Genomic DNA, 17980 nt, shown 5'->3' with positions numbered 1-17980 from the left:
GATGATCGTGTGCGTGTGTGTGAGAGAGATAAAAAGAAATTTTTCAGTTCAAATCTAGTAACTCACAGGCAGTGAGTTTGTCAGAGAATGCCAACGAAGTGAATATGATGAGAATGAGTGCGTTCAATCGACAGCGGCAATCGGCAATAAACGCATTTTGCATTGAACATTTGTTACCTCTTCTTTTTTATTTTTGATGTTTGCTCAGTTATCTTGTTCTCATTCCATCGACCGCTTTTTCCATCTCGCTCGGTTGGCAATAGTCATTTCTTTCTACTATTTGTTCGATTTTACGCTATATTTTGCGAGCGCAGACATATTCTCTATATTTTCTCTCAAAACACATAGAGAAACAAATCGAAATATATGTAAGTCATAATCACACAGTTAACCAAAAAAAAAACTGCGGTACACATATACATAGAGGGATAGAAAGAAAGAGAGAGAGGGCTGGAAAAAGCAAATAATAAAACGGTAAAGAAAAATTGTCGAGAAAAAAAAATTCCATTGATTTATAAATGTTTGGCCGAAACGACGAAGAAAAAAGTAATTGAAATTTTCGAAAAGAAAGATTTGTTTGATATCATAATTTTGAATTGAATTTTTAGTGTGTACACGAGTCAAATAAAAATTATTTTTTTCTTTCGCTTTACCATTTCAAATAAAACAAACGAATATTAAAAAAAAAAACGGTTCGCATTGGCTGAATTGTTCGAAAATCGAGTGTTGAATGTGAGTCGTCGTATAGTTGGTTGAGCTGTCGATTTTCTGTGGTGGTGGTGATGGTGGTGCAGTATGTGTGTGTGTCTGTGTAACACACATTCAAATAGAAAGTAGTTGAACGTGATGACCTAAACTGAAACTCATCAACCACTTCGCTCAAAATATAAGTTCAGCGTATAAATGTGTTGCACAGCAAACGAAACGTACTAACGAAGCAGGGCTACCACAGCACAAAAACAGTGCACAGCAACGAATGTAAAACGAAAAAGAAGAAGAAGGAGAAGAAGCAACAGCAGCATTAGCAGTCGCTGAGTGAAGAAAAAAAAACAGCACCGAAAATATATATATATAGGCGAGAAAATAGCTTGGTGTGTGCGTGCGTGTATGAATAAAGATGAATAGATGAATTTTGCACTAATTTTTTTTTTGTCTCATCCGAGAGAGTTGAAAAGTGATGAAGTGAATAGAAGAACTATATAGATATTTTGTGGTGGTGTATTTGTGCGTGTATTAAATAAAAATATGTAAGTGATCGTCGATTGGTATTGGTGGACATACAGGCGATAAATACTTAGGGAAAAAGAAATCTTTAAAGCCGGAATAATAAACATGCAATTGACAACGACAACAACAACCAATCATAAAATTATAAACGACGAAAAATGCTATGCTCCAAATTCTCGGTTGGATCATGCATTTTTAATGGCCATTCATAAAAAAATATTGGGGGAAAAGCGCGTTTACCTTCTTTGCTTTCAATTGGTCGTGTCAAATATGTAAACGCGCACTGTTTTCTCATTCAGTACATAGTTGGTATTTCGGTTTTAAATCGAATCTCGTAAATGTGTCAATGCTTTTAGGCTTTAAAGATTCTCTTTGAATTGCATTTTCTTTTTATTTCTCTCATTTAGATTCAGAAAAGAGTTTCAATTCGGTCATATATAATATAATATATATATATCTTTTTTTTTTTGCTGTGATGTCTTATACGTGTTCGAATTTTGTTGTTGTCGACATATTCACTCATTGCGCGCCGATTCAAGTGTGTGCATGTATTTGTGTCGATTTGACAAGCCGAAGCAAATTTTTCTCCTAGTGTACGTTTTTTTTATTGCTTGTCCGAAGCTCGTGTGTACTGTACTTTTCAACAACACAAAGTTCAATTCTCGTTGTCACGGATCATACATAGCATTGACTGAAACTTTTCGCCTTGTTTTTGTGAATGTGTAAGAGCGTGATCGTATTTTTTTTTTCTCTTCTTATTTTTTGTTAAGCATTTATTTTCGGCTTGGCTCTCATTGTTGTATGTGTGCGTGCGAATGTGTGTGTGTGGCTTTGTATAGATGCTAGTGCAAGTGGAAAAAATGTTTATTTGAATTGAATTCGTCGTTGTTTTTTATGTGTTGCACTTATAGCGCTAGCACTTATTCAACAGTGAAGTTCTATGTGAAACTGCATTTGACTGCTGAATATTGGAATGAGAATTAAGCGGCCAACATTTTAAGTTTGTTGTTGTTGTGGTTTTTATCCACGCTTTGGCAGCGCTTCTCTTGCATTGAATAATAGCGCGCAACGACGATAAAATATTCTCCACGTACGATAAGTTCTTTGCATTTTACGACTGTATTCAATATGCTGTTGAGAAGTGAACGACGACGACGACAACGATAAAAAAAAAGCACCAACAACATCTCACACAACAAATGTTCACCCATTGTCGTGAGTGTTGTTGTGTTTTTGTTTGAAACGTTTTTGGATTTTTTTTTATTCACTTCGATTTCTGTTGTTGCTATACAATGTAAGTGTACGTTGTGTATTGTTCAACCGAGTGCTGTCTCCGTTGTTGTTGTTGTCGTCGTCGTTGTCATCGTCATTTATTACTTTGTGTTTCATTGCTCATTGCTCATTGTATGCATAGACAATTCATGTTTTCTTTCTTTTTCAAGTTAATTTCTCGATATCTCTCGTGCGCACAACAACAATGACGGCAACGAACGCGCGCGAAACAGCCATGAAACGAATTGTTGATATATACTGTCGTTATTTCAGAATTGCCTCTCGCTCAAACCAATGCTCGAACAATATTTTCACATTCGGCACTGTCTTGATACGAGCACGATCAAATCGTGCAAATCGCCGTGTATAGTGTATAATATGTTTTCAGTCAATTCGTATGTGTTTTACTTTTTTCATCTTCATTTTGATCGTCTTCGTCTTTCTTTTTTTAACTTCTATTCTACATAGCAGCAAAGTGTGTGACTGCGATGATTTCGGCTGCTTCGGTATCTCTGTTTCTCTTTTCCGTTTCGTATCTGTAGATGTGTGCATAAACATTCGGAACATTCTTGTGTGTTTTGTGTGCATTCGTAATATGTGTGCGTGTAGATGTATGTGTTTGTATTTCTCGGTGCCTGTTTTTCTCTATAGTTTCGTGTTTTGTGTCGAATACGTTGAGAGAGTTGCTTGTATGAGCGTCATCATTTTATATGCGAACATGTAATGCGGGGGTACTGTGCGTCTTTTTTTGTTTTTTTTTTCGCTCTCTTTCTCTCTCTCTCTCTCTCTCTTTCGATCAATTTGCGTGTATACCATACGAGTGCCGTGAAATAAAACGGATTCAAACGAAACGAGCAAACGAAGCAAATGAAAATATAAAAAAGAAGCAGGAGAAAGAAGAAGAGAGAATAAAATAAATGTTCGAATGGAGAGAAAGAGATAAAAGTAGAGGGAACACACAAGAAAATAATAATAATACTAAAATAAGAAGAAAAAAAGCGACAACAACAACAACACATATATATATACGAAATATTAGTGAAATTCATCGAGTTGCATGGTTGTATGTTCGTGTGTATATGTGCGTGGATTGTGTACAATTGATACACATTTTTTGTGGTGTAATTTTGTGCGCGGCGAACTAGTAGCAAGCTTGTATGTTTGCAGCAATCGAGAAATTCTAATTTGAATGAATGTTTAGACAAGCGAATAAAAGTAATACATACATTGTTTTGCACAAATAGAGAAGAAGAAGAAGAACTGAATTTGTTTTTTTTCTACTTCATTTGAACTATATCAAATGCAGAGTGTGTATGTGTAGTTAAATAGAGAGAGAGAGAGGAGAAAGAGAGCGCGAGAAAATTTATCGAAGAATAGAAAAAGACGGGGGCATACGAAGCGCGCTTTCGACAACGACAGAAAGAGCATTACACAAAAATCCGTAATAACAGTATAAGAGTAACAATAAATAAGTGAAGAAACTATGCACATATCTCTCTCATTACAGTACATATGAACGAAAAAAAATGTTCGAAAAAAATACAGTGAAAGAAAATAATACACTCAATTGCAGCAAGTAAAGAAAAATAAAAATAAAATCAAGAGCTAAATTATTCGTGTGGAGTGGTTTTCTTGTTAATAAATGCTCTCTTGGAAAATCAAATCGAGAAAAATAAAATAACAACTTTCATTTGAAAGAAAACTAACTGAAACACTGTATTGAGAAATTTTGTTTTTGTATTTTTCGTTGTCGTTCACATACCGTTTTCTTTTCGGATTTTATTTTCTGTGTTGCGTTTATATTGTTCGACAATTTATTTAGTGTTTTTTTACTCATCCATTTCACTGTACATTCATTTCATTTGTTGCTCTTTCAGCCAATATTTACACTTTTTATTTTCTCTCTTACACGTACGCACACACACACTCTCTCTTTTTATTTCTCTCTCTCTTGTGTACACGACAGAGTGTAGTATTTTTAGTGTTGAATTTAAAACGCCAAAATCTTTGTAAAACAACAACAGCAACAACATTTTGTTTGTGTATTCTCAAAAGCAAAAGAAAAAAAAACGCACATATTTTTTTCTCTCTGAGCTCCTATTTCGGTGTGTGTTGTGCGTGCGTGTGTGTGTTGATTTGCTGCTTGAATTTTTAGTGTTCAATTACATTTTTCATTAATAACAATTATTGCTGAAAGGGGATTCTAATCGCGCGAGTTACTGCGCGCGCGGCATTAGTGTGTTTTAACATAATAAACTACAATAAATGCAATCAAATATGATGGCTATTTGTTTTCGTATCAAGTGATTGAATATTTATTTCATTTTCTTTCTCTCTTTTAATGTTTATGGCAGAACAGTGGAAAACCATTTGATTTGGTGATTGTGAGTGCGTGAAGTGGTGACAGAATCGGTTGCAATCCAAACAATAAACAATAAAACCAGCAACAACATTGAAATCAATCGCAACTTCAGACGCAACATACGGGGCATATAAACAATCACACAAGTGAAGAATTGTATCAAAGTATAATAAAGGTTTTAACGTTTTTAAAATTATCTTAACTGGCGTAGAAGTCAAGACAAGTAAATAAATAATAAATATACAACAGCGCCAACCGAGAAATTTACTGAAGCCAGATATTACAAACAAAAAGAAAACGACTATTGCACGCGACCCAAAAAACAAACACAACACAGTTGGGCATTGTGCATCGAAAATAACAAAAAAAAAAAAAAACAACAACAACCATCATCGTCGTCGTCATCGTTATCATAGGAAATATAGAGAAATAAAAATGAATACGACATGTAGAGCATGTTTAAACTACACGGACAATGGTGTCCGACTATTAACACTATACAAACATTATCATTACTTGCCGATAATGATATGGAATTGCACAGGCGTTAAGGTGAGTCGATATCCTTTTCGTTATTATTTTGTTGTGTATTTTTGAAGTCTGTTCGCTCCCGCCAACTTCGTAGCCCGTGGACGTCATTTTGAGAATGTGTGACCTGTTAAATGAGCTAGCCCAATGATATATGAATTTTTATGTAATGTGCAGTGGCACACACAAAATCCCATATAGATATAACTAATATGTATACATGCATAGCCACTTCCCTGCGATATCAAATTTTGTGTTGTCGTGTGCGATTTTGCATGTCGTGTGTACTGCATACAGTACTCGCTACAGCGATACACAATTTAAACAGCAACAATAATAACAACAACATTCTCACTGAGTATAGGCAGTACATGCTTGCGCGCGATTCACTACAATTTTCTCCCCAAAATTTCTTATGAAATGCAATTTGATTTGAAATGTTCGTGTTATTTATTTTCTGTTTGTATTTCTTTCGTTTGAACGAATATGTAAAATTAGGTTGATGACTCGGAGACCGATCATAAATTGCCGTTGTGCCCACCGTGTGCCGATAAATTGATTGATATCAATGAATTTCGTACGATGTACTTGGAATCTCATGAAAAATTGAAGAAAAACCTAAAAGAGTGCCTAAAATACTCCCCAAATGATCAAAAACAACCGCTCAACAACAATAATTCAACGCATGACGGTGATTTGGATGGAAAAAATAGTGGTGCCACAACAGCGACCAATGTCAAAGGCGCCAAAATTAAAATCAGCGCTGAGGATGCCTACAGCAATATTATAATTGATGAATCACAATTGTTGCATCGGTGAGGGCATATATGTTTTTCTTCTCATTCTCTGAGTACCATATTTATTTTTCGGCAAATTAAAACTTTGCTCAATTTATCATTTGATGACTAATATTTTCTCGATGCTTTTTCTTTTTTCCTTTCTTTTTATTGCACATTTTTTGTGTTTGCAGAGATCAATCGAACAATAAGGAGAATAATATTGTTGACATTGCGATGAGTATGGCAGGTGGGAGTACAGTGGTTGGTTCAACGGTGTCAACTGCAAATTCGGTCATGCATACGGTGTCAAATGGGCCGGCGAAAAAGATGAAAACAAGTCGACCGAGTAAATCGCGCAAGAAACCAAATCAAACGACAATGGTTCAAATGAACGCAAATCATCATCAAGACAACAAACAACTGATATACGACGATTCAAATATATTGGACATGAACAATGGCAACGGTACCGATGCAAGCGAATTGCAATACATTATTTTACAAAGTGACACCAAAATATTTAGCTGCAGCAATTGTGAGCAACAATTTATCAGCGAAGATTTTCTAAAACAACACATTCAAAAAGCACATCCAATCGTCACTGAATTGGTACAAACACCAGCCTTATCACCGATGTCCCTGAATCAGCAGGTAAATTTTTTTCCATGCATATACATATTCATCTCACGTTTTGTGCACAATTCAATGTATGTATAGCAGTAAAAATGTACACACAGTGAACATGATCTAATTATGCGATTTTCATGGTCTTTATTTTGTTTTTCTATCCCTCTCTTTCTCTTTCTCTGTCTGTCTGTTCGTCTATCTCATTTGAACAGGTTCCAACAATCTACTTGTGTCATTTCTGCGAATCGAAACAATTTACGTCCGAGATTCAATTGAGTCATCATATGTACATTCATAGCGAAATATCGGCAGGCACATTATCCGATAATCCGTTCCCATTCTGTTCATGTGAACATTGTTTGCCATTGCAAACAGAAAAGATGATCGTTGGCGATGTTGAAGCAACGGAAGCCGATTTAGTTGCAATGCAACAAACAATTCAAACGATTGAAGAACAATCGCAGGCGGCACATCATCATCATCAGCAACAGCAACAGCATCATCATCAGCAACAGCAACAGCATCATCATCATCAGCATCAACAGCAACAGCAACAGGCGCCGATACGCCAAATCGTACAAACGGCATCAGGTAAACAACAAACCCTGTATTCGTGCAGTGTTTGCAATAAGTCAACATTCAAGACAGAGCATCGCCTAAAGAAGCACATGCGAATCCATCGAAATGAACAACCATTCTCCTGCGACATATGTCATAAAGTGTATAACGCTAGTAGTTCATTGAAAACGCATCAGCGTATGGTACACGGTGGTGTGAGTAATAGTTCGTCCATTGCCAATAATACGACGACAAACACAAATAATCAATCAGCAACAACAGCAACAACTGTAACAGTAGGAAACGATAATATTGATAAAACGACCGGCATTGTGGTCGATGAAATTACAGGTGCTGTAGCTGCCGAGGCCGCTGTAACAGCCGATGGACGTATTCAGTGTTCAATATGCCTGAAACTATTTGCAAACGCTCAAAAATTGAATGTGCACATGAGCACGGCACACGGAGCAATCAATGCGACAGCAAATGAAAACGATGAAGAAGACCCATCGAGCACAGACAAAATCAATGATATAGCTATGGAATAATAATTAATTTTTTTTGATGATGATTCTCGTCTCTAATTAATTTTATTTGAGCGTTTTTTTTTCTCTAATTTTATTTTAGTTTTTCTATGCCTGTTTTGTTGTTTTCGGCAAATCACAAATGGCAAGAATTTAAACAAACACACACACACACACACACAATTTCATTTAGGCTTAGATCTACTTAAAAACAACAACAGAAGGAATAAATCATACTGTAACACAAAACAACAATTTTAAGAGGAAAAAAAAACACATTTTTTACACACATGTGGGTAAAATTAGTAGGCAATCTGAGCATAGCAAAAAAAAAAATTAACAAAAAATATTAAGAATAAAACGAATGATAATGATATTTAAATGAATTATACAAAGAACAAAACACGTATGAGGAAGTTAAATAAAAATAAACGAAATAAATTAACTGAAAAGAAGAAAATAATCAAAAATCAACCGAAATCGACTAGAATTGTCGACAATATACATAAAAACACATTTGCTTGCCCGATGATTTCGGCACACATTTTACTTTGACAATTCTTAATTCGAGAATTTAATTAATCTTTTTTTTTATTTTCTCTTTTCATATTTAGTACATAAAATATCTTTTAATTTCATATAATTTTCTTTCACGCTAATTTTTTCTCTTCGTCTCTATCGCCCTTTTTTAAATTCATAATCCTGTAAATGATCAGTTCATTTTGAATATATATATAAATATGCATATATTTAAAAACGAAAATAAAAGAAAAGCGGAGAAAAATACATTTAGAAAATACACACACCTAAAAAAAGATTTAAGAATATTTTTGAAACAAAAATTAAATGTATTTAAAACAACAAAAAAAAAATGAGAGAAGAATGAGATGGTATTTTATTACAAATTGATGAATAAAAAAATGAAAAATATGAAGAAATACTGAAGATCATGATGAAAACAATAAAAAAAAACAAATCTCTTTTTATTATAAGTCAAAATTATTATGGAATACATGGAATTCATATTTATAGCACATGACTTTTGCTGGATGGTTTAATGTTCCATGCTTTATTCTGTAAATAAAGAAAATAATGGTTTTCACGTAAATTCTAACGATAGATTTTGTTTTATTTTCACAATTCCTTGCATTTATATTCTACTTCTTTGCTATTCTTCTCGCCGTTCAAGAGACCGTTTTCTGTCGTAAATGATTGTCGTAATCGTTTGTCTAATGAGATGTCATTTGTTTATACGAAAACTCTTGATTTGTGTTGATGGAGCGGACGAAGAGATCTCTCGAGTTGTAAGGTAAATTCATAAGAATTTTAGACTTTCAGTTAAATCCAAACTTTTGTTCAAATTTGCAAATGAATAAAGGTCTTTATTGGTTCACCGAAAAATCTTATATAAAACAATGATACAACATCAGACGATTTCAAATTTTACATACAGAATTGATGAATATTGTGTATTGACGATGTGGCTGACGACTCTTGAATTTATTCAAAATTAATGTTTTAACTAAAACGTTTGGAAAAACAAAGTCGAAACGTATTATTTTTAACGCACGGTGAATTTTTTTTTTTGAAGTGGCGCTGTCGTCGGTGGAATTCAATCGAAATATTTGACACACGTCACACATCTGCTATTGGTTCGAAAGTCACAGTGCATTTCATCTAATTGTGAGTTACAATAGCAAACGTTTTTATAGAATTTGTATTGTTTGATCCAGAATTTTATAATTTTAAAATAGTATAAACCACAATGTCTGAGCGAAAAGTGTTAAACGTAAGTAAAAATCAATATTTATTTGGTGCATTGAAAAACCGACATGTGAAAATTTGTTTTGGTAATATTTTTTTTACTTTCAGAAATACTATCCACCGGATTTCGATCCATCGAAAATTCCGCGTATGAAATTGGCGAAAAATCGTCAATACACCGTTCGATTGATGGCACCATTTAATATGCGATGTGTTACATGCGGTGAATACATTTATAAAGGAAAAAAATTCAATGCACGCAAAGAAGATGTTGAACATGAAACATACTTGGGCATACGAATCTATCGATTTTATATAAAATGTACACGATGTTTGCAAGAGATTTCATTCAAAACCGATCCACAAAATACAGACTATGAAATTGAAGCGGGTGCAACACGAAATTTTATGGCACTTAAATTGGCCGAAGAGCAAGCCAAGAAAGAAATGGACGAACTGAAAGAAGAAGAGGCCAGCAATCCAATGAAATTACTAGAGAATCGAACGCAACAGTCAAGAAACGAAATTGAATTGCTGGAATCGTTGGAAGAATTAAAAGATTTAAAGCAACGCCAGCTAAAGGTGAATTATGAGGAAATGCTTCAGCAGTACGCACCACAAGAAACGCCTGAAGAGATGGAACAACGTCTAGCGCGACAAGACGAAGAGTTTATCAAGTAAGTGCCGTTCCAAATCGTGACATTTATGTAAAAATGATATAGAATATTGAAACTAAATTAAACCGGTGTATGTTTTTTTTTTCTTTTCATTTATAGGCAAGTGAAATTCCAAAAATCAAATGTAAGTGGCATGAAACGTGTTGCCGAAGAGGTAATTATCGAAGTAGAAGATATGGCTGCCACAACTTCCAAACTACCAAGCATTGAAAAGGACAAGAAATTAAATCAACTGTCAATGGGAACATTCAAAAAGCCACAAACAAATCGATTAGGTATAAATCAAAAGTCTTCATTGGCAAATTTAGTGAGGCCAAAGTCCACAACAATCACTTCAACAGCTACCTCGAGTGATGCAAAGAAGAGTGCTAGTATTACGAAAGGTGCAGAGGTTTCGAACGTTTTGTCATCTTCTTCATCACAGCCAGTGAAAATGACGTCAAATGCGTTGTCATTACTCGGCGGATATGACAGTAACAGTGATAGCAATGACTCTGACTAAATTTAAGTATGATTCGATCCAATTGTCACTTAAAACGCTGTTCAATACAATTCGTATAAAACTAGATCACTTTATTATTCAAAAATATTGTTCAAAAAATAAAATTAAGCAAGTTTTTAAAGTACTCGATGTTTTCCACTAAGTAATCAGTTGAGTTTCTCAATATTGTTTAAATCTATTCCAATTGTTCCTTGGTTTGTTTTGATTTTGTTTTTGCCTTTGATCGTAAAACCCGTTACAGTCGCCATTCGTTAGATCTTCAGGGCATGCATCTTTGCATTCTTCAATCGATTCAAATATGTTTGTTGATTCCTGTTTCGTGCAATTCGTCGTAAAAACCGAACACACACAATTTGTTGCATTATAAAAAATAAGATTTCTTTTATTTTCATCACGCTCACAATTGTCTTTATCGGGTGGATTCGCACAGAATGCTATGCAAATTAAGAAACAAATTACTTCCAATAATTTTTCGAAACGAATCTTTTCTGAAATTGAATTGTATGTTGGTTACCTTTATTTATACACGGAATATTTGTATCACAATCAACCTCTTCGGTAAATGGTTTACATTCTTTATATATGGCATATGGTTCATGTGTATCTTTTCGTTTGCCCCTACCACAAGTGCCTATACAAGGATTTTTCGTTCGATCAACGGCCATATATCTGTCCATGATCGGCTTCCCATTAATCATGCAGCCATCATTATTTTGGCTATCCTCATTTTGCTCTGGTTCATTTGTCGTTGCTGGATCTGTTGATTCGGGTGTTTGATTAATTTCGTTATTTCTATCCTAGAAAAAGAGTTAAAACACAAATTTGATGTAACGTCAATTTTTTTTGTTTGAAATAGAATGAAGACATCGACAAAACACAAAATGAAGTGATATCCTTTAAAATCTTTATTTTTTTTTTTTTTCGAATTTGATTACAATAATGTATATGGCTATAGTAATACGATAATGTTACAAACACACACACAAAATTAGAACTAAAGAGACGTTACACAAAGGTTCATGTGCCATGAAAAACTACCAGTTTACCTGATTTTGATTACTACACCATGGTATATCACAATCATCCTTTATTTGTCTCTCTTCCTGTGATCGAGTCTGTGAATTATTAAGCAGAATATTACGATACATTCTTTTGACCAATTGAAAATCAAACATACAAAGCAATATTTAAATTGTTTTTCATACTGCAATGTTTTTATTCTTTTTCCAGTCATATTTTCACGCGTTTTACAATCTGGAACGCATTTTGACCAATCACTATAATAAACCTTGCCTTCGCAGTCCGGATCGTTCTGTGAGTTTTCCTCGTTTTCTGTAAAAAATAGGCCGATTTTTCGAGAATATGTCAACAAAATAGGAAAAATGACGAAAAACGGTCATTCAAGCATCAAGAGACACAAAAGAGAGAAAAGAATTCTTTGTCTACTTCAAATTTATGAGAACCATTTTTATCGTTTGAAAAAGTGTGAACAGAAAGACAAGAATCGAGTTAGTAAGGAGTGAAAAAAACTTCATGAAAAAAAGTGAGACGTGAATAATTCAAAAGAAGGAGATCACAGAGTGTTGTTTTTGTCCTTAGGTGATCGTGCAATTGTTGTAAGTACCATAAGTGCAGTTTGGCATGAGGCACGCTCTTGTTTCAAACAATTTCCGATGGCATTTGGCTGCTTTATCCGGATTTTTATAATATCGCTGTCGATATTGTTTACCAGTTCCACCACAAACAGCCCCCGTACATTCGCCCCAACCACTATATTCACCCACCTGACAATCATCACTTGCTAACCATTCTCACATTTAAGTTGTTAAGAACAAAAGAAATGAATGGTTTTTTTATACATTTCGGCACAAAAAAAAAATAGTAAAAAGAAAGTAATGAATTTACTATAAAAACCATTTCAATAATAACCATATAACGATATCTAACAAAAAAAACACATATATGAAAAGTTTGTGAAAATTACAAGCTCAAAACAAGTTGAAGCGCTTTATTCACCTGATTGATCAGCTGTACAGTTTTTCTCGTATAAACGTTGCCGTAACAATGTCAATCGGGCAAGTGGCTTCATTTTGGAACCGTTTGGACTATAGAATGGCGATTCAGGATTGTTTGGCGATTCAGATGTTATGTGGCGAATATATTCCTGCGGTTTTGATGGTTGATCAGGTGACTACGAAATGAAGTGAAACAATAATTCGGTTTTATTTTTGGTGCTTTAAAAACTGTTCATAAAATTACATCATATGTGGTGCCTTTGTCAGTGCCAGCATCCCATGGATAAAGATCGATAACTTTACTCTCGAGCCACGTACAATCCCGTAAGCATAATTCAAATGATGATATTCCAACAAACCAATCAGGGGATGGTGATATCATCGATACAAACGAAACCAAATGATGTTCACGATCAACACGAAACACAGCAAAAGTTTTACCGGTTATATTTGGATACGATAAACCACGTGCTTTGATGATCGTACGAATGTTATCGCTCTAAATCAATTTTTAAATTGTCATTCTCTTTTCGCTTTCCTTTTTTTATTGATTATATTTGGTTTTGAAATCAAATCAAACCTTATTTTTCAATTCACTTTCAATTGTTCGAGTAATACCCATTTCAGCTACCTCCTTCAAACCTTCACTTGCAAAAACGCCATTTGCCCAGAAACTGCAGTTGAAATGAACAAGAAAAAAAGAACATATTTAAATTGTAATTGCGTTCAAAAGAAATTGATGTGGTAAGTGAAAGTACCCATTGCCAACAGTATGTGTTGCACCAATAATGTCACCAAACTTCGTGGTGTACACATTTTGTGGAAAATCTTTTGGGTGCGTATTACGTGACCATAATCCTTCGAATGTTAGCTAGAAAGGACATAAGGATACGGAATATTTCATGCATTTTTAAGGATAATATGTTAATTGTCATTTTTTTTTTTAAATCCCACCTCATATTTGGCTTCACTGCACGCACAACATTCTTCAAGCACATTTGAAATGATGTCGTCTTGTACTTGTTCATCTTCACAAATTTCTTTAGTCAACGGACCATCGTCCATGTACCAAACATCTCGGTGTTCAATAATTGTTGCACGAAATGTAACACAACCACTGCCTGTTTCGTTCGTTCAAATACATTTTATTATGGATATCGATTTATTGGAAATTGAATGGAACAATGTTGTCAAAGAAACGAATCAAATAATTGTAGGCACTTGAATCCATCTTGAATTCCATTGTGGTAAATAAGGTTCAGAATCTACACAATTTTTTTGATTCGTTGCTTTGACAACATTGTTCCATTCAATTTCCAATAAATCGATTTCAATAATAAAATATATTTGAACGAAATATCAATAATAAAATGTATTTAAACGAACCCGGTGCCGGTGCCGTCCAATTCACATAAATTTCACTCTTTGCTGTTTCACTTGTATGTGTCACCACATTACCGCACATCAATTTCCCCAGTATATTACCTGCTTCTATTCTAAATGTACCATGCTTATCTGGCGAAAATTCCTATCGAAAAAAGATTTGTGCAAATAAATGTTAACATCGAATAAAAAGCAAGAGAGATAAAGAGTGGAAAAATGTGTTTACTTCTGCATATTTTCCCGGCAAACTATTTTTTGTTTCAACGGCTACAACAAATGCGGTAAATTTCGGTTGAGGTCGATCTCGACCTCGAACAGCATTACTACTTCGTTCAAGGAAGACTAAATTGATGCGAAAAAACAAATAGAAATGAATTTTAAATGTTATTTCAATAGATCGTCTATTGAAAGGAAGTGATTTAACTCAGTCCACTTACCCGTATACGGTCTACCTGGTTTATATAAATTCGAATCGTCGGAAAATCGAAGTCGAAAGTTACCAGTTGATGGTGATCGTCTGGCGCCCGTACCTTCTGGTTCGCGATTGCAACGTAGTGCGTGCGCAACATCAACATAGCTAATCACAGTAAGCACATGTACGATTAAATTAAGTATAACAAATTTGCGAGCAAACATCTCTCAAACACTCGCATCTGATTATTATGACAAAAATTGAATATGCTAAATTCTGATCACTGTATCCAATTGTGTTGTAATGCGAAAAATAAAATCGTGTTTACGCATTCGATTTCCCGGAATGATAATGCTTTGGTTATTTTCGTTTTGAATAGCTGCTGCAAAAGATTTTTGGTTTCGTTGTTGTTCAAGTAACACGTTACATGTGCACACATAACACTTAAAATATACAATAAGAATTCTTTCACCTTTGTTTTCTCGGTCTCTCGTTATAATAGTTCGTTTTGATCAAAGCTTATTGTGGATTGTTGCAACCAAGTGTCGAAAACCGAATCAAATCACATTCACTTCACAATGTGTATGTCACCGTCAATATATATTGTGGAACTACTGTGTATTAAATGTGTGTCCAATGCGCGCAATTGAAGAAAATTATCACATGCGTTTGCACATTCATTACTACATCCCCCCAAGTATAACAAAAACAATAATTCAAGTAAATGATGTGATATTGCTGACGTGAGTGAGAGAGAGATAAATTGGGTAGAATAGGGACAAATCAGCTTAAGCAGCACACATCTCCGAAATAAATTATAATTACAATTTCCCCATTCAATTTTTTTTAGGTTACAATTTTGATAACAACATTCTGGATTCGCTCTCTGTGAACACATAACAGCGCACGCCATTCATATGGTGATTCGGATTCTCTTTACATATACAAACCGATTTTATTTTTAAATTCTTAACTTAATACATTCGAACTAACCGAATTTGCATGAACAATCTTTCAATCGAATGTGCGTCCAATTTCGCAACATAACGAGAATATCGGACTGATCGATGTGTTCACGCCATAGTTCAATGTTTTTGTTTTTTTTTTGCTGCATGTATGTACGTAAATTTCGTCGCATTTATCAATATACAAAACTGACAACGCACACAGAATATTATCATGGTCATGTCATGGACACAGTGATAACAATTGAAAGATTTCATTACATTGAGTCGCGATTCATCACTATAAACAACGAGAAAAAAATAATAAACAAAGTTGCATTCAATAAAATTCGCAACTGAATGCAAACATTTTTAAACTGTTTGCCCTTTTCCATTGGATGGTCCAAGTGGATTATCACAATAAGTGAATGTGTACCTACAATCAATGTGGTATTCAAATCAGCTGCTTTAAATTGAAAAACACACATCAAATCAACGGATAAAGAGGGAAACGAAATTGAATGATGTGATTTAGTGTTTACGTGAGGATATTTATCAATCACGAACTTTTCTGCGAATTCCGAGTAAGTAAGGTTAACAGAGATTAACAATGGGAAAAAATATGTGTTTTTTTCTCTCAAGTTGAACAAACAACAAAATGTTAAATTCAAATGAATTTTCAAATTTAAAACCGAAAAGAAATTTGTGAACGCATTCATTCAATTGAAATGAAAAAAAATGTGTTTTTCGAATGAGAATGAAACCAATTCATTTCATTTCAGAAAAAAAAATTGGCCGACCCTTCATTGTTATTGTAACTGAACGATATGTGATCGTCGCTGTTATTGTTTCTTGCATATACATCATGTATGCGGCGAATTGTAACACTACCGCCGCAGCAGCAACAGCATAACATCCATCTCACTCATAAAATGCTAGCCTATTGCATGCCAATGCAAACGAGACGCTATGTGTCGGTATGTGTGATGAGTGTATCTATGCTGTCATGTTTTATATGCGTGCGGCAGGTAGAGAAATAGAGAGAGATAGCGAGAGGGAGTGAGAAAGCGCGCGTGTGTGTGTGTATGCGTGCTGGTGCTGTCAATTGTTTGTTTGTTATTTGTTGAGATGTTTTCTTGTAGAGCACACATTATGTTTATTATTCATGCTGCGTCTTTAATTTACGCGAGAAAATCATGCAGAAGAAAAATGGCAAATAACAAAACTTTATACTAATGACTTGATGAGCACGCAACGGTTTTGTGCATACAACTCTTTGTCTCACTTGTTCTGTATGCATGTTATAAATGCATGTGTGTCAATGCATTTTCTCTCGTTAATTGTTTGGTGGGCTTGTATTCGCACCGACAACGACTATGATAACAGAAGAAATACGTATACAAACGTAAGCAATAAGTATGCGTTGATGTGTGCCTAGAACTGGATGGTATAACATTGAAGAAAAACAGCATACACAAAACGGTCGATTTTGACAGCGCAATCGCACGCGCGCGCTCTTTTATAAAATAAATCCACGTTAATTTCACTGTGCTTTCTTCATATTTCGTGTGTTTTATTTCGCAAATGCAGTTTTATATATACACAGTGTTTGTGTGGACAGTGTAAAAGGAGCGGGACAGAGTGAACCAGAGAGACGGCAAGCGAGAAAGAAAAAAGTGAGAAAGAAATAGAGTTTATTTGTTGCTTCTTCTTTTTTTTGATAGAGCGTATGTTCTCGGTAGTGTGTTTAAATGCCGTTGTGTGTCATGCGCTCGGCAATAAATTCGTTTCGTCCTTAAATACACCACAAACACAAACAACACACAGTATACAAGACAAAAAAAAAGCAAAACGAACAAATAAAGGATAAACTTCGATAGCTTTGGTGTTTGACTTGATGATGGTGCTATTTAGTTATTTAAAGTGATGTTCAAGTCAAGCAACAACGTTCAACGTAGTTTGCTTGGATTGTTCATGCTGCAGAGTAGCCAATTTTGTGTGAACACACCGTCGTCGTCGTACGTATTCCATTAACATTGAGTTAGAGAAAAAAAAGTCGAACGAACGAAACCAAAGAATACCATTCGTGGTGTACAGACACTGATAACATATACAAGGAGGTGAGAGAAAAAAAACGGAAACTTTAAAAATAACAACTCTGAGTAAAACACAACAAATTAAAAAAGAAGAAGCATCATACTATCCGTATCCTGGGAATGTGAATACACAATCAAACCGGTCACTTCAATAATGCAAGAAATTCGATAAAAAAATATATCTAAGCCTTTGTACGTGGCCGTTGTTTGTTTGGCCAGTTGTCAGTGTTTATTCAAATAGAACAGTGAAAGTAGAATCAAATAGCTGTGAGTCATACAAGGTTCATACATTGCAATTTTCAATTTGTAA

At 34.6% G+C, this 17980-nt stretch overlaps 3 protein-coding genes across 16 annotated transcripts; 2 read left to right on the top strand and 1 right to left on the bottom strand.

Moving 5' to 3' along the window:
- Nucleotides 1–202: 202 nt before the first annotated feature.
- On the top strand, nt 203–8500 carry LOC116340120 (myb-like protein Q). Of its 13 annotated transcripts, none has more exons than XM_031766462.1 (5): nt 203–368; nt 4859–5413; nt 5888–6204; nt 6360–6819; nt 7008–8500. In XM_031766462.1, exons 2-5 carry the CDS (start codon nt 5297–5299, stop codon nt 7899–7901), a joined length of 1788 nt encoding a protein of 595 aa, XP_031622322.1. In that variant the 5' UTR covers nt 203–368; nt 4859–5296; the 3' UTR covers nt 7902–8500. The 13 variants fall into 13 exon arrangements, with proteins under 13 accessions (XP_031622322.1, XP_031622250.1, XP_031622260.1 ...); XM_031766390.1 differs by having other exon boundaries at nt 4854–5413; XM_031766400.1 differs by having other exon boundaries at nt 360–474.
- Nucleotides 8501–9531: 1031 nt separating this feature from the next.
- LOC116345967 (splicing factor YJU2) lies at nt 9532–10941 on the top strand. The gene is made up of 3 exons (XM_031775809.1): nt 9532–9666; nt 9750–10318; nt 10418–10941. Exons 1-3 carry the CDS (start codon nt 9643–9645, stop codon nt 10818–10820), a joined length of 996 nt encoding a protein of 331 aa, XP_031631669.1. The 5' UTR covers nt 9532–9642; the 3' UTR covers nt 10821–10941.
- Nucleotides 10866–15448, bottom strand: LOC116345960 (spondin-1-like). 2 transcript variants are annotated; one of them, XM_031775784.1, is made up of 13 exons: nt 14656–15448; nt 14445–14560; nt 14222–14363; nt 13790–13956; nt 13594–13706; nt 13416–13509; nt 13080–13334; nt 12837–13011; nt 12445–12621; nt 11998–12152; nt 11867–11935; nt 11335–11617; nt 10866–11254 (listed from the first exon to the last, which is right to left on the bottom strand). In XM_031775784.1, the coding sequence occupies exons 1-13, from the start codon at nt 14852–14854 to the stop codon at nt 10980–10982; spliced, it is 2220 nt and encodes a 739-aa protein (XP_031631644.1). In that variant the 5' UTR covers nt 14855–15448; the 3' UTR covers nt 10866–10979. The 2 variants fall into 2 exon arrangements, with proteins under 2 accessions (XP_031631644.1, XP_031631654.1); XM_031775794.1 differs by lacking the exon at nt 12445–12621 and having other exon boundaries at nt 14656–15446.
- Between the last annotated feature and the right edge of the window lie 2532 nt (nt 15449–17980).

The sequence above is a fragment of the Contarinia nasturtii genome, unplaced genomic scaffold (assembly GCF_009176525.2).
Source record: "Contarinia nasturtii isolate CC-2019 unplaced genomic scaffold, AAFC_CNas_1.1 Cnas_scaffold_129, whole genome shotgun sequence".
NCBI lineage: Eukaryota > Metazoa > Arthropoda > Insecta > Diptera > Cecidomyiidae > Contarinia > Contarinia nasturtii.
This window is presented reverse-complemented; position numbering and strand designations above follow the sequence as displayed.